This window comes from Halichoerus grypus, chromosome 7, assembly GCF_964656455.1.
Source record: "Halichoerus grypus chromosome 7, mHalGry1.hap1.1, whole genome shotgun sequence".
NCBI lineage: Eukaryota > Metazoa > Chordata > Mammalia > Carnivora > Phocidae > Halichoerus > Halichoerus grypus.
In genome coordinates, this window is record NC_135718.1 from 153,483,812 (window position 1) to 153,498,631 (window position 14,820).

Here is a 14,820-nt window from a genome sequence, read left to right on the forward strand (position 1 = left end):
GAGGGACCCACACAGACCCAGTGCTGCTGACAAGACCTGCCCCAGCGCCCAGCACTGAATGGACCCCAGGAGAATTTTCGTAGTTAATACTTCATACTCTGCAAATGGTTACAGAGGCATGGAGGGCAGAACCTGCAGATGACTGGGATTGACAGGCACACACCCAGGCACAGAGGGACTTGGGAGAACCCAGGCTGCCTCCTCTCCCAGCCTCACCTTGTCCCTGTTGTCTCCAGCCTCCTGCTGGCTCAGCTCTGCATAGTGGATGCCACCATCCGGGTCCCCGTGCTCCTTCTGCGATCCTGCTCCTGAGTCATACACAGATGGAGCTTGAGTCTGAGCCTGGCCACCTGGACCCTCCCCCACTCCATGACCCCCACGGCCAAGGCCACACCAGGCAGCCACCTGCAGGGACATGGCCTGAGCAGCAAAATGCAGGAGAGAGGGTGTCCAGGGTCCAGTGGGGGAGGGAAAGTGCAACCTGCCTCTCCCAGGCTTCAAGTTCTCCTTCTTCCCACGTCTCTTCCAAAGATATAGTCCAGCTCCGAGGATCAGCAGCATGACCACAATGGCCCCCAGGATGCCTCCCAGGAGGGCAGCACCAGCCTGTCCTGGTGGATCTGTTTTTGTCACAGAGGGAAGAAGGTTAAGACACAGAGAACTGAGGACGCCCATTGCCGAGCACATGGAGACGTCTGAAGGGACCTGGTCAGAAGCCCCAGAGGGAGGAGCATGGCAGGTGCTTTCACTCAGCCGGTTCCTGAGCTCCTGCCTGGGGCCGAGGTGCTGAGAGGAACAGGACATGGTGCCCGCCCTTGAGGAGCTCCTCAGCGGGGGGAGGGCTGAGAACATGCCAGAGGCAGCCAGCCAGAGCCATGCCAGGGCACGAGAGCTTTACAGCTTGTACCCGGGTCCTCAGGGAGGACCTCCTGGAGGAGGTGATGGGGAAACCTTGTCTCGAGGGAGGAGTAGGAGATTCCCCGATATTCGGGGTGGGTGCGGCATTCCAGGAAGGAGAGCCATGAACAGGAATATCTGGGTCAACTCTCCAGCCCTGGGAGCAGCCAGCAGCCCCTGGGGCAGGTGGGAGAGGGACCAGGCAGGGAGGAGCCAGGTAGGAGGATGAGAGGGAGGCAGGAGCCTCTTTCCAGAGGGTCCAGTGGGTCCCTGAGCCATGAGCTTCCTCTGGGATCAGGGATGCTGAGGCAGCAGGTCCAGCTGCCTCCTCTCCCAGCCTCACCTTGTCCCCCAGCAGCTGGAGGAGGGGGTGGAGGGGTGAGGGGGCACACGGGGAACCAGGTCATTCATTCATTCATACATTCAGGGACACAGTGACTCTGAGCAAACTGTCTGAAGCCGAGGGTGGGACAGGCATTCAAAGTAGAAGCAGACATGGCCCCTGCCCTCCATCAGAGGAGACTGATCCTGGGCCAGAGCATCAGCTGTCAGTGTGGGGTCACTGACTGCTCCTTAGAGGAGACGAGGTGTGAGGGCAAGACAGTGGCAGCTCCTGCAGGGCCCTGAGCCATCCAGGCTGAGGACCCCTGTGCAAACTCTCTTCATGCTGGAACTGCACCCAGCACGCGGCCCTGTGGGACTGCTCGGGTCACAGGCCCCCCGAGCCAGCTGCAGGGAAGGGGTCCCTGGACGGGAATAAGTGGGGGAGTGGAGGACTCCTGACTTGGAAGGGCTGAGGGCAGAGGGAGGGCCTGAGCCGAGGCTGGAAGCTGAGGACAGCAGGACCCAGCCGGGAATGCAGGCAAGCAGGTGGGTGTGAAGTGTGTCCGTCAGACCAGAAACGGGCAGAGGAGCCCCGAGCCCTGAATCCTGATTCACTGGCTCAGACCCCTCAGATGGCACAGACCAGTGACACCCCAACTCGCTTCTCCTGAGAAACACCCTGGACACACAGGGAATGATGGATGAGGGTGGGGAGAGGTACCTGCTGGGTGCTGCCTGGACCAGCAGGGGTGAGAGGTGGAGAGCAGCACCAGAGCGAACCCAAAGGGCAGAAGCAGGGTGGATGTACCTGCCAGAGTCTTGGACAGAGGGACCAGGAGGCAGGTGGTGACATAAACATGGGGGGACACAAGCGGAGAACCCTCACCCAGGGCTGCCTGAGCTCCCGGAGAGCCCCTCCCCTCTGGCAGGATGCACTCACCGTGGCCACAGACGTCCCCAAGGTCCCGGGTGGCAGTTTTCTGGTCCACCTGGTTGCTGACCACACAGGTGAGGCTGGAGTTGGGCTGGCTCAGGGGCAGGTTCACAGCCAGGGTCCAGGGGTTGGGGGCTGGTCCTGGGGAGGGTCTCTGCTCCAGCTCCTTGGGGAGATCCTCACTCTCCCAGGACACGGTCAGGTCCTCCCTGGTTCGCGTGGTGTCACACTCCACAGTGACGTTGCACCAGCCTGGTGTGAGGGACAGAACCATGGCCCGGATCTGGGGAAGGGGCGCGGGCTCTGGGGTGGGAGGGACAAGAGGACAGAGCAGCACGTGAGTGGAGAACATCCCAGCTCATGCTTTCTCCTGCGGTATCTCCCTGAAGCTCTGGCTTCTTCCCCCTAAGGATGGTGACCGCAGTTTACAGATAACTCAGAAATCACCCAAATATACAGCACGTGACAATAAGGATGGGAGCCACTGAGTTCGGCTCTATGTGATTTCACTAGACTAAGCACGTCTTAAAAATCTCCCTTGAGAAGTTACTGCTGGAGTCACCTACCCATAACCAACTAATTCTAAGAGTGTGGGGTGTCCCCTAGAAGAAGAAGTCTGCGACAAGTTTGTCCTGGTCCAGGGCCTGGCCCTGCTTCTCCTGCTTGGATGGTGGACTGCACAGTCCCTGGTGCATTAGGCCACTGGACAGCTCTGGGAGCCCAGGAACAGCCCCAGACTCCAACCAGGAGAGACCGTGGTGGGGGACACAGTGGTGGCCGCGAGGAATGGCCTCCCTGAGTGTGGTCACATCATGCCCTGAACTTGGGTCCACCCAGGAAGACAAGGGACAGACTGACAGTCAGTCTTGGGAATCTCCCGGACCTGAGGCTGCAAAGGCAACTCTCTCGAGAGCAGGACGTCTCCCTGTGTGGAGGGGGGGCAGGGAGAGAGAGCTGCTCACTGAGTGTCTGAGGAAGGGTTGTCCTGTGACCTTCTCCTACATCTGTGGAGGTTCAGACCTGGACCCTTGGAGTCTGAGAGTGAGCTGGCCTCGGGCTGGTGCTGAGAAGGAAAGGGGGGACGGGGCGGGGAGAACCACAGGTGGGATTTCGAATCCTTCTAGGTGACGACTGTCCTCCAACCATGGCCACGTGCTGACCCTCAGAACCTGCAGGTGTCTTAGGTTCCATGGCAAAGGGAAACTGAGGCTGTGAACCAGCTGACCCTAAACTAGAGCTGGTCTGGAATCCCCGGACAGTCTGCATGTGATCACAGGGTCCTTGAAAGTGGAAACGTACCGTAGACCCTCAGGTGGAAATCCTGGTCATGCTCTCTTCCTCTCCTGTAGGACTCTCGAGCCCGGTACTGCCCACTGTCCTCAAGGGTCAGGTTGTCAATCCTCAGGGTCGTTATGTTGAGCACATGGACCCTCTTCTCAAACTTGTCCTGGAAATTGACCCATTCTGGAACATCTCTCCCAGGACACACGTCCAGCATGACTATGTAGTGTGACCCGGATACAATGCCCCATGAAATCTTCTCCAGCCCGACCTCTGGAGGTAATTCTGGACTTCTGATCACATGAAACCACACAGAAGCTCCTTGAGTCTCCTTCAGAGAAACAGTGATTCCAGAAGCCTCAACTCCAGAACCATGGGCTCCAGAACTCTGGGTCACAGCGCTGCAGACGCCTAGGACATAGGACACAGAAAACGTGAGTGGTTTTCACTAGGAATAAAGGAGAAAACCCTAGAACCCATCTTCTTCATGAAATCCATCCCATGTGCTCCCCTTGAGTCTTGGAAGGCAGGACAGTGCCATGAACCTGAGGCGAGGCTGGAATCCCTCCTGGTCCCCGGGGAGCGTCCCTTGAACAGGTCACGCTCCCCTCCACTGTCCTGAGCCCTAACGGTGAGAGCATGGATGTCAGGAGACCTGGGATCCGAAGCACGAGCACATTTTCGGTCCACACCGAGTGCATCTCTGCAGGAGGCAGCTTCTCATGGGGCTGCAGAGACCCCTCCTGCCCACAGGCCGTGCAAGCTCTGTCCCTGGACTGGGGGCCGCCCCCAGGGACTCGCCTCTAAGGAGCAGAGTGCCGCCCACATGATGGACAGCCCTCAGGGACAGCAGGTCCTACAAGGGTGTGACAGGGTCTTGCACTCACTCCGTCTCCTGCTCGCTCTGACGAAGCCCGCCGCGTGTTGTGGGCAGCCGCGTGGAGAGATACCCATGGGGAGGGATGGAGGGCAAACTCGGCCAACAGCCAGGGAGGGGTGAGGCCTCCGTCCAGCAGACACAGGAAGAGCACCCCGCCAGCAAGCGCCCGCGGGAGCCTGGATGCACACCTCCCGGGTGACCCTTGAGCTCCCTGCAGCCCCAGCCAGACCTTAGTGTCCGTCCCACAGACCCTGGGCCTGAGGACCCAGCTGAGCCCCCCTGGGTCCTGACCCGCTCGAGCTGGGAGCCCACACCTGGTGTGTGTCCAGGCGCCGAGGGGGCGGCTGGTTACCCCAGCAGGTGACAGCCAGGGAGAGGTGAGGCCCCAATCTGGCCCCCACAAGGTCCACTGAGTTGGGTCACTGACACGGCTACCCCATCCCTCCTAGCACATCGGGACACTAATGTCATGAGTCCCACAGCACAGCGTTGAATCCCTCTCATCAGAAACCATATTGGCCAAAACCTTGATTTTGTACTCTCATCCTCCAGAACTGTGTGAATAAAAGATTCTGTTGTTTAAGCTGCCGGATCTATGCTGTTTTCTTTTGACAGCCCCAGGTAACTGAGGCAGGAGCCCAGCTAGCACGACCCCCACGCCATGTGGACCGGGTGAGGGCTCCCGGGGATCCAGACCTGGGCTCTTGGCCAGCAGGTCCCCGAGGCGTGAGCTCTGGGGTGAGACAGACCTGTGTTCAGGTTCCAGATCTGCCCTTTACTAGCTGAGAGGCCTTGGGCGATTTCCTAAACTGTCTAAGCCTCGGGGTCCCGCATGGGAAGCACGGGGACGAGAGCTGAGCGTGTCCACGGGGCTCCTGCAAGGATTAAATGTGACGACACAGGAAAATCACCCACAGTAAGAGTTTCCTTGTCGCCGTCCTCACTGTATTAGGGCCTGGGGGGGCGGGGAACTGACAGGTAGTGGGATCCACCTGCCGCTTGCTCACCCGAGACCAGGGTTCCCCATGAACGTGATTCCCAGTCCCTACATCAGCTGCTCCGTCAGATGCTGAGCGTCTAAGGATCCCAGGACAACCCACTGAAGGTGGCGGGTTGCAGAGTGTTGTCCCCGTTCCAAGGATGGGAAGGTTGTATTTCAGCCACACTCAGCAGCTTTTAAATTGTGTTAAATGTTAAGCAGATTCTGCATTCCAGTAAAGGAGGGGCGCTGGAGATGGAAATGCATCCTCTCTCCGACCTCTGAGCCCCGCTGCCCAGTTGCCCTTCCCACAGCCGGTGCTCTTCCAGGTTCGAGTGTGTCCCTCCGGAGGGGGTCTCTGCACTGACTGGCGCCTACGTGTGTCTCCACGTGCCCGACCCCACGCCGCCCGCTGCTCTGCTCCCCCCTCTTCTCTGCACGGCTCGGGCAGGGCTGCACCTGCATTTGCACGCGGGCAAGAGTCTTGTGATCCGCTGCCCACGGCCCCACGTGGGCTCTAGTTCCTTCCACGTGTGCCGGGCCGTCAGGGTGCTCGTGTCCCTGCAAACACGGTCCCACTGAGCAGCCTGGGATTGGGGGCTCTGCACACACGGATGTCCGCACGTCACACGCGGGGGCACGTCCATCACACTCGGTGCACAGAAGTCGACAGGTGCACATGCCTCACCCATGGGGGCGTACCTGTTGAACGCGGGGCACGGATGTCACTCACAGGGCATGTCTATCTCGTGCGGATGGACACACAGCACGTGGGAGCGTATCCTGCCTCACACACAGGGGCACATCCGTCACACTCGGGTGTTCATACGTCACACACACGGGCATCCACATCACACGCTGGTTCATCCACACCACACTTAGTGTATACAGGTCACACATGGTTGTGTAGACAGCACACACGGTGTGTAGACACTGGGATAACCCCTGGGTGGGTCTAATGGACCAAAGGCAGGTCCATCTCAGCCTCTGACAGACCTTGCTCATCGCCCTCCCGAGAGTGACCCCCGCTGCTCTCCTCCCAGTAATGCTTAGGTTTCCCACCAACACACGGTGACCCAACTTTCTGCCCTTTGCAACATTGATAAGGGAAAATAATATCACTTCGTATTGGAATGAGCATTTCTCCTGTACATGAACCCGGTCACCATGTCCCATGACTGTTGATCTCCTTTTCTGGCCGCTGTGAGCTGTTGGCTCATGTCCTCTGCCCGTGATTCTGTTTTTCTTATTAGCATGTAGGAGCTAGACTTGTATTAGTAAGATTAGCCTGTTTTCCAACAAAATAATATAAATAGTTTCCGGTTTGTCTTTCACCATTATCTCTGGACTATTAGCCCTGCTATTGTCCTCATGAAGTTGAACAGATGGATCATTTAAGGCTTACTGGTTTACCTCTGGCATCAAAAGATCACCCCCCACATCAAAGTGTGCTCCTAATTCTCTCTTGTTTCCTTCTAGAGCCTTCTTATTTCAGTGTTCGTGTGTGAGTCTGACACACAGGGAATGTGCTGCGGTCAGACCAGGAGGTCAGGTGCAGCAGGGCGGTCGGTAGCCTGGACGGGAGGGTCCGGGAGGCGTGAGACCAGGTCCTCCGACCCGTGAGCGTGTGGACAGGAGCAGTCACGTGACCTCCCTGCCTCCAGCCTTCCCTCTGGGACAGGGACATAATAGCCGTGCTGCCCTCCCAGAATGAGTGCTAGGGTTTCAGGAGAGGGAGGCTTCCCATCCCTGTAAGCCGCTCTCACAACCACAATGGTTATTCTCGACCAAGCACACCTGGGATCAGCCCGGCCTTCCCAGGACCCAGGATGGAGCCCATGTCTCTCCCCGAGCTGCCCCTCTCGGGGGCTCCTCCTGGGGTCACGGATGGGCCCCCGGGACACAGACACCCATGGTGTGACCCTATCGGTGTCCACGGGGAGTCAAAGTCCGGCCGGGGCCTTCCTGACCGAGAGGACTTTCCTGGCTGTGTCCACAGCAGCTGGCTTCTGTGGCCCCTGTCCCGTCCCCCGTCACCAGGTAGCCGAGACCCCCGAGCTGCTGGGCAGAGTGGTGGAGATGGAGGGAGGACCAGCTACGCGTTCTCCCACGCACGGCTGAGAACAATGTCTACTGTGCCCTGGACTTGGTGTGGGCACGTCCCCTCTGCTCAGCGGGTCGTCTCGTGATTGGAAAGTATTCTGTGCTCATCCAAAGTGATCCTACGGATCCTGGGGTTGATTCAAGTAGAAGTTCCAGGGGCGCCTCCTCCCAAAAGTCAGCACCATCAAGGATGTGCGTGCTCTCTCTGTGCGGCCACAAACACGATAAACCCGTGCACACACAGGACATCTGGGTAAATCGATCGGGGTTCCTGGTGGCCTGTAAAGGGCTGGACTTTGACTCTTCCTGTGACCGGGCTTCCTCATGAATTCATGCACAGAACAACAGTGTCCTGTCACACCCGGGTCCCCACCCCAGTCCAGGAGGCCAGGGCTCATCTCCTGTGGAAATGTGCAGAGTCTGGTGCACACAGGATGCTAACCCCGAGTCAGAGAAGCAGCCTTGTTCCAACAGGGGTGCTGTGCCTAGGGCTCCCTGAGGGATAGCAGTTCCGTCCACAGGGCGGCACCTGCCCGCCGGCTGCTCCCCAGGAATTCTGAGCCCACCCTGCCCCTCTCAGTGCCCCCCCGTGCGTCAGAGGGGTCCGCCCCAGGGGGACAGGGAGACAGAAGCTGGCATTGCTGGTGACCATGGGCGGCACCTGCGCGGCTCCTGCCAGACGGTTCGTGCCCAGCTTCTCAGCGGCTCCCGCTGCACCTCGCTGTCCTGACCGGGCCATGCCGACCGGGGTCCACACACTGGGGCGGGAGCCGGGGTCCTGCAGCAGGTGCTCTGCAGACCCCGCTCAGGGGCAGAGACAGAGACGGCAGAGGCCAGAGGATTGCCGGGGGCCTCGAAGAGAGCATCCCCTCCCTCCTTGGAGGGCTGAGGCCGGGACCACAGAAAGGCCTGGGCTCTGGGTTCTGAAGGGGCCCCAAGCAGGCTCCCAGCTGTCAGTAGCTGTCAGGACGCAGGACGAGGACATGACGGGAGGAAGACACAGAGCAGAGGTCTCGGAGAAGCGACAGGCCAGTCCCGTCTTGGGGGAGACCCCCAATCCCAGAATGTCACAGCTGGAGGGTCTTCGAGGGGACCTTTCACAGAGGACGGGCTCCCTCGGGGGGGAACTTGTCCCGGGTCACACTGGGCAGAGCCGGACCTGGAGCCGGCTTCCCTCTCCCCCAGCCCAGTGCCTCCCCTGCAAGGAGCTGCCTTACAGCCCTCCCCTCCCCCTGCCCTCCCCCTGCCCTGCCCTGCCCAGGACTCCTCCCTCCCAGCACTGCTGTCTGGTCATTGGGGTCTGAGCAGTTCTGGGTCTCACCCCCCAGCTATTGTCCCGGGAGAGGGGACTGCAGTACTCGGCGGGCTTTGGTAGGGCAGGGACGTGGGGTAGCTGAGGGTTAACGAGCACTTGCTGGAAAGGGGGGAACCCGGGAGAGAGGAGACTCAGCCCTCAGGCTGCCGGGGAGGAACTACCCAGAAGCTGGACAAGAGCATGAGCTTGAGGAAGCTGGACGCCCACTCAAGACGGGAGGAAGGCCCGAGAGCTCTCAGATCTGCAGAAGGTGCTGATCCCAAAGAGGGTCAGAGGGTCAGGGGCGGGGCGGCGTGAGCAAGAGAGTCAGAGATTATTTAAATAAGATGAAATTCAGCCTTGAACCACCAACATAATATTTTGTCCATTTCTTTCTCTTTACCTTCCTTCTTTCCTTTCCTCCTTCCTTCCTTCCTTCCTTCCTTCCTTCCTTCCTCCCCTCTTTCCTTCCTTCCATCCTTCCTTTCCTTCCTTTCCTTCCTTCTTTCCTTCCTTCCATCCTTCCTTTCCTTCCTTCCTTCCTTCTTTCCTTCCTTCCATCCTTCCTTCCCTTCCCTTCCTCCCTCTCTCCCTCCCTCCCTCCCTTCCTTCCTCCCTTCCTTCCTTCCTTCGTTTCTTTCTTTTCTATTGTTCTCAGTCTTACAACCCAGACATTTATGGAGGAAATTCAATGTAATTTCTCATATTTCTCTCGTTCAATAAAATTGAAAAGAGAAAGCCCACATGTCGCTGACGAGGAGTTACCTCATTAAAAGGGCCTTGCAAAGTTCATTATCTAATGACTTATCTCCCTGATTACAAATGTCCTGTGATTCCAGAAATTTCCTAGAATCCCTGCAGCTCACGGAGGGGCTGGTACGCTCAAACCAAACATTACAGACAATAAAAGCTTTCCAAGCTGTCCGCAGAATTCACGATTCTGGAGATCACAGTATTTTCTTCTTTGTTCTTTAACTTGTTATACATAAGCAGCTGGTCTAAGATGAAGTAAGAACCGGAAAATGGGGCTCTTGTTAAAACAGTCATTCATTTCCCTCTTTGGGGCCCCTCTGCTTCCCTCCTGTCCCGCCCAGGTCAGCCCCACCAGGAGCCCCATCAGCAGTCTCCTGTTCCGGGCTCACCCTTACACACGCAGGTGGGCGCAGACCCTTGAATTCTGGAGGCTCCTTTCCTTCCGTTGCAAACAGAATGTCACTGGATTCAGGCCCTCATCTTGCCAAGGAGCCAGACTAGAGCGGCTTCCTCAGCTCAGACGGGGGCCTGGGTCGGCCCTCGTCCATACGGCAGCTGCAGAGGCTGCCCGGTCCCCTGGGCATGGCAGGCGGGGGTGCCCATCCCCACCGCTGGGTCCCCGCAGCCCCTCCTATGTCTCCTCCATCCCTCTCCCCAGGAGGCTCCGGGCTCTCCTGGCCTCACCCCCCTGGGAGGGGTTCCCTTCATGCAGCCGGGCAGCCAGGGCTCAGGGTTCCCAGCCTGGCCTCAGCCAAAAGCTCCCTGTGTTCCTTCCATTCACCCCGGGGCTCTAAACCAAATGCACTGCATGTGCTCAGTCATCACGGAGCTGAGTTCTCTGGCTCTTCAGCAAAGCCCTCAGACAGCCCAGGAGCTCCTGCCTCCCTGCCCACCCGGCGGCCCCCCTCCCAGGGAGCCCGGGCCACTCACTGAGGAGGAGGCTGGTGAATCCCAGAGGCGAGGGGGCCCCACACGGGTGGGGGTCTTCCGAGCAGGTGCCCATGGCCGGCTGCCTCCCTGCTGGCTTGGCCTGGACCTATGAGGTTGCAGAGGAAATACCACAACTCAGAGTCTACAAAAGAGGAAAAGCATCACTGAGAAGAGCCCTTAGGATCTTCCGCACCCCAAGGGCGGGGCTAACTGTTAGTTCGGGAACCTCACTGTCCAGTGTAGGGTAAGCCATTCCATCTCTCATGTTATCTCAGCACCTGCAGTGGGGCCTCAGGAGATAACTGCAGAATAAATGGAGGAACAGCCCCCCACCCAGGGCCCCAGTGCTGGAGAGGTCCCGTCCCTGTGCTCACAACCAGCTTGGTGCTCTCCCCTCCCCAGCCTGCACCCCTAGGGCCCCCACCTGTGTCTATGGGCTCCCACTCAGCCCAGGACCCCTGCTCACCAGGGCCAGCCGATGGCCAGGCACAGAGTCACAGCCTAGAGCCAAGGATGCGGGGTCTCTCCTGCTTTGGGCCTGTCCTCTGTCTTTACACCATTTCACGAGTCACATTTCCTTTCTGATTTTCTAGGAACTTCAGTGTCAGATGTGTAAGTGAGAAGCTGGGGGCCCAAGAACAAAGCCCTCCCGGGCAGTGTGCACCCCCACACCCCAATGCACACGTGGGCGTGTCCCTACTGCAGGTCCCCAGGGCTCTGTCTGCAGCCGAGGGCCGGCCCTGCCCCCACACACAGGACAAGCCCCCTCCCCCAGGAGAAGCACCACAGCCCCCCTTCCCTGTGAGGCTCCACCAGCCCTGGGCCCGCACTCACACACAGGCAGGGGTGGAGAGGGACACGCGGCTCTGGCCACAGGCTCGGCGGCCTCAGACTCACGGCACCTACGACGGTCAGGCCTCAGACTCACGGCTCTTCTTCCCAGATGGGTTCCCACAACCTCTGAGAACCGTGGCCTCCTGTGGACCCCAGGGGAGCAGCCCCATCACTAACCCCGGCTGGTGCCCCTTTCCCCGCCCCCTGGGCTCCCACTCAGCTGCTCAGACCCTCAGATCCTGAGGCTGGATCCCAGGACTGGCCCACGGCCCCGCACTCAAGGTGGTCAGCCTGTTGGCTGTTAAACCCACTTCATGGATGTGAGACCCGAGTCCTGAGGGTTTAGACCACCTGCCAGAGGTCACCCAGCAGAGCAAGAGTCAGGGTCTGGACCCCTAACAAGGAACTCTGAGAAATCCAGCATTGCTGCCGCTGTCCCATCCCACTGTGTGGCCTCCAGCGAGTCACCGCAACCCGTCTGGGCTCCCCCGAACTGCTCTGCGCCCCTCAGACCAGAGAGCACTCAGCACTGCCTTGTTCCCCCCTCCCACCCAGTGATGGGGGGATCCCTTCCACGGACCGTCCCTGAGCCTTGAGTGGAGAAGCCCCTCGGATGGAGTTCTAATCTGGGCAGCCCATGCCCTGGTCCTTTCAGGGTGATGGGGACCAAGTCAGCTATGCCCTTGTCCCTGTCCCCAGAGCCCTGGGCCAGCCCTCTCAGGGTGAGAACTGTTTGCTTGTGGAAACCACAGCTTGGGGTGGGGCGCAGGGGCCCAGTAGGGAGCCCCCAGCAGCTGCAGGCCGGGGACCCCGGAGAGTCAGCCAGCCCACATGCCATGCTGGGGCAGCCCCTGGGACTTTTTACAACTCTAGGCCACTGGTCTTTCCAGTCCCAAGTCCCTGGCAGTCCTTGAGAAGCCACACTGAGGGGGAGGGAGTCCAGGCCTGACCCAGGGCAGCCTCTCTCCTGTCTCACACCCCCAGGCGGAGGACAGGAGGCCTGTGGTTGCTTCTCTGCAGCCTCTGAGGTCCACAGCAGCCCTTTGCCGACCACAGCCGCCCACCGGCCCTACACTTGCTGCGTCACACACGGCCACCCCTCCAGCCCAGCTCAGGGTGGGGGCTGCTTCTCCCACTCTTGGACACTTCCGGAAACTTCCATCCTGCCTGGACACAGCTCCCTGGTGGGCAGAGAGCTCATGCGAGGACACGCACTAGGCAGTGTGGCTTCTGTGCTGACATTGGGCTTCGGGCTGGACACCCTCCTGGAGATGCAGAGACTCCGTCTGCGGCCGGGGGAGCGCGGGCTCTGGGACCAGACACAGTGAGGCTGAGTCCCCTCCTCCCCACACCTTCCCTGCGTGTCCCTGGACACAGGGCTGGACGGCCCCCAGCCCCCGAGCTCTCAGCACAGGGGGGATGGGCAGCTGCTGCAGGGGTCTCTGGGCGAGTCCCCGGGTCTGTGGGGGGCCAGTGAGCTCACCCAGGCTGCAGGGGACTCCTGTTTGCTCCAGAACGCCCTTGCAAACACCACCACCCTCCTTAGTGCCCAGGCCCAGATCCTGGGGCCACCTCGGACCTCCCCTCCTCACGTACCCCACATCTGACCCATCAGCAGGCCTGTTGACTCCAAAGTATTTCCCGAATCCCCCACGTCCCACCCCCTCCACCGTGTCTCCATTCTACCCGTGAAGAACCTGGAGCTCCTCTCGCTCAACTGTCCAGGGCGGTGAAGCCAGGAGGGGGCAGAGCCGCATTGGAAGCCTAGTGCTTTGGCTCCAGATCCCTCGCTTCTGAGTCAAGGCCAAGCCACCAGCAGCCCCTCCGCTGGGTCCTCTCCCAGGCTCCCCCCTCGCCGCGCGGCCCTGCACTATGTCCCCCACACACGGCCACAGGGGCCTCTCCGCCGGCCTCACGCCCTGCCCCCACACTGCTCAGCATGCTCTGCTGACCCCCCATCCCATCTAGGAAGATCCCGGGGCTCCCGGGGCCTCGGGCTGCCTCCCCCACCCCTCCCCTGGCTGCTCCCATCTCTCCCCTGCAGCCCAAGCCCATGGCAGCTTCTCCAGCAGTGAGGGCACCTCCCAGCTCGGGGCCTCGGTTCATGTCACCTCTGCCTGCGACATCCTTCCACGCACCTCCACGGCTCCCGCTCACCCCGACTCAGCCTCTGCCACCTCCCCAGAGAGACCCTTCTGGAACACCAGCTCCCCAGCCTGATTCTGCTTCCTGTGTTCCTCCCACTGGCCCCCCGACCTCATATCTCCTCGGTCACTTGCTCATTTCCAGTGTTCCCCCCAAAATACAAGTTCTTGAAGGCTGGGGATTAATTTTGTTCACTTGTGTACCCCCAGCACTGAGCACAATAGTAAGCACTCCATAAACAGGCTATGGAGGTGGGATCGCCTAGTGGTTAAAGCTCAGATTCTAGAGGCAGACCTCCTATCTGGCCTCAAATCCCAGCTCTGCCCCTTACTGGCTTCTTGATCTCGGAAATCCTAGCAAGAGGCACTTTGTTTTCATCATCTATAAGATTGAGATATCTATAGTATCTGTTGGATGAATTAGTAGTTATATCTTCACACCTTAGAATGGTGACTAGCTCATAATACATGCTGAAAATAGTTGAGCTATTTATAGAATTACAGATTAGAAATACAATTGATTTAACCATAAACATGCCGTATACATATTAGTTGGAGGGAGGAAGGTGAGGGAGAGCCATGGAAGAGAGAAAAATCCTCACCTTTTGTGATGGAAAGGACGTGCTGCCTCAAATTGGTCTGAGAATAGTAATATAAGAACATTATTCTGAAAAAGAACATTTTTTAGAAACACGGAAGTAAATGCCATAGAAATCTTTAAGAATTGAAAGTGATTGTCCTTGCAGAGGACTGATGGCTCCAGCTGGTCAAGAACCCTTGGGCTCAGGTTTCCTCACTGTGGACATTTCTGAGATCAGGATACATGTTCGCATTGATGTTACTTAGTGGTACATAAAGTACTGATGTATCTGCATGATCCATACAATGTAGCTTCAATAAAACACAGTAGCCACTGTGAACTGTGAGAAAGTAGGACAGACTCCCCTGGAGCAGAGGGGCTGTGGGAAACACAGGTGGAAGGGAGACTTTTATTCTGGAAACATTTGCTCCAATTTTCAATCATACGTGTACAACATGAGCTTCGTCATCAGGAGCTCCCTGCCCGAGAGAACATAGAACAATTTATTTCCACTGTGTCATTAATCTTTTAAAATTTAAGCTAACAAACTTCCGACTGCTTTTTCTTCAATTAGACTCTATGCCCAATGAGGGTTTGAACTCACCACCCCCAGATCAAGAATCTCATGTTCCACTGAATGAGTGAGCCGGGTGCCCCGAGACTACCTTTGAAATTAGGTATTACTTGTTGAGTACATAATGCTAGGCACTGATTCATGTGCTTTTCCATTTAATCCTGTGAATAGCTTGATGAGCTCAGTCCCATCAGCAAGCATCCTTACTTGGCTCAGCAGAAATCAGAGGCACAGAGAGGCTGGGTGACTTGCCCAGGGTCACACAGCCCGGAGGGGAAGTCAGGCAGGAGCCGCAGCTGTGAGCGCTCCAGGT

The 14,820-nt window shown here is 58.5% G+C and overlaps 1 protein-coding gene across 1 annotated transcript; it reads right to left on the reverse strand.

The window, feature by feature from the left end:
- Nucleotides 1-83: 83 nt before the first annotated feature.
- LOC144382665 (uncharacterized) lies at nucleotides 84-10,480 on the reverse strand. Its single transcript, XM_078078681.1, has 5 exons — nucleotides 10,376-10,480; nucleotides 3,455-3,847; nucleotides 1,943-2,458; nucleotides 217-308; nucleotides 84-98 (listed from the first exon to the last, which is right to left on the reverse strand). Exons 1-5 carry the CDS (start codon nucleotides 10,446-10,448, stop codon nucleotides 84-86), a joined length of 1,089 nt encoding a protein of 362 aa, XP_077934807.1. The 5' UTR covers nucleotides 10,449-10,480.
- Between the last annotated feature and the right edge of the window lie 4,340 nt (nucleotides 10,481-14,820).

What these genes read in the sequence shown, in the direction of transcription:
- LOC144382665 (XM_078078681.1), bottom strand. Translation starts at nt 10,448, where the DNA reads ATGGGCACCTGCTCGGAAGACCCCCACCCGTGTGGGGCCCCCTCGCCT. An exon ending in ATTCACCAGCCTCCTCCTCA is followed by an intron (nt 3,848 to 10,375) that starts GTGAGTGGCCCG and finishes CCTATGTCCTAG; the next exon opens with GCGTCTGCAGCGCTGTGACC. An exon ending in TTTCCACCTGAGGGTCTACG is followed by an intron (nt 2,459 to 3,454) that starts GTACGTTTCCAC and finishes CTCCCACCCCAG; the next exon opens with AGCCCGCGCCCCTTCCCCAG.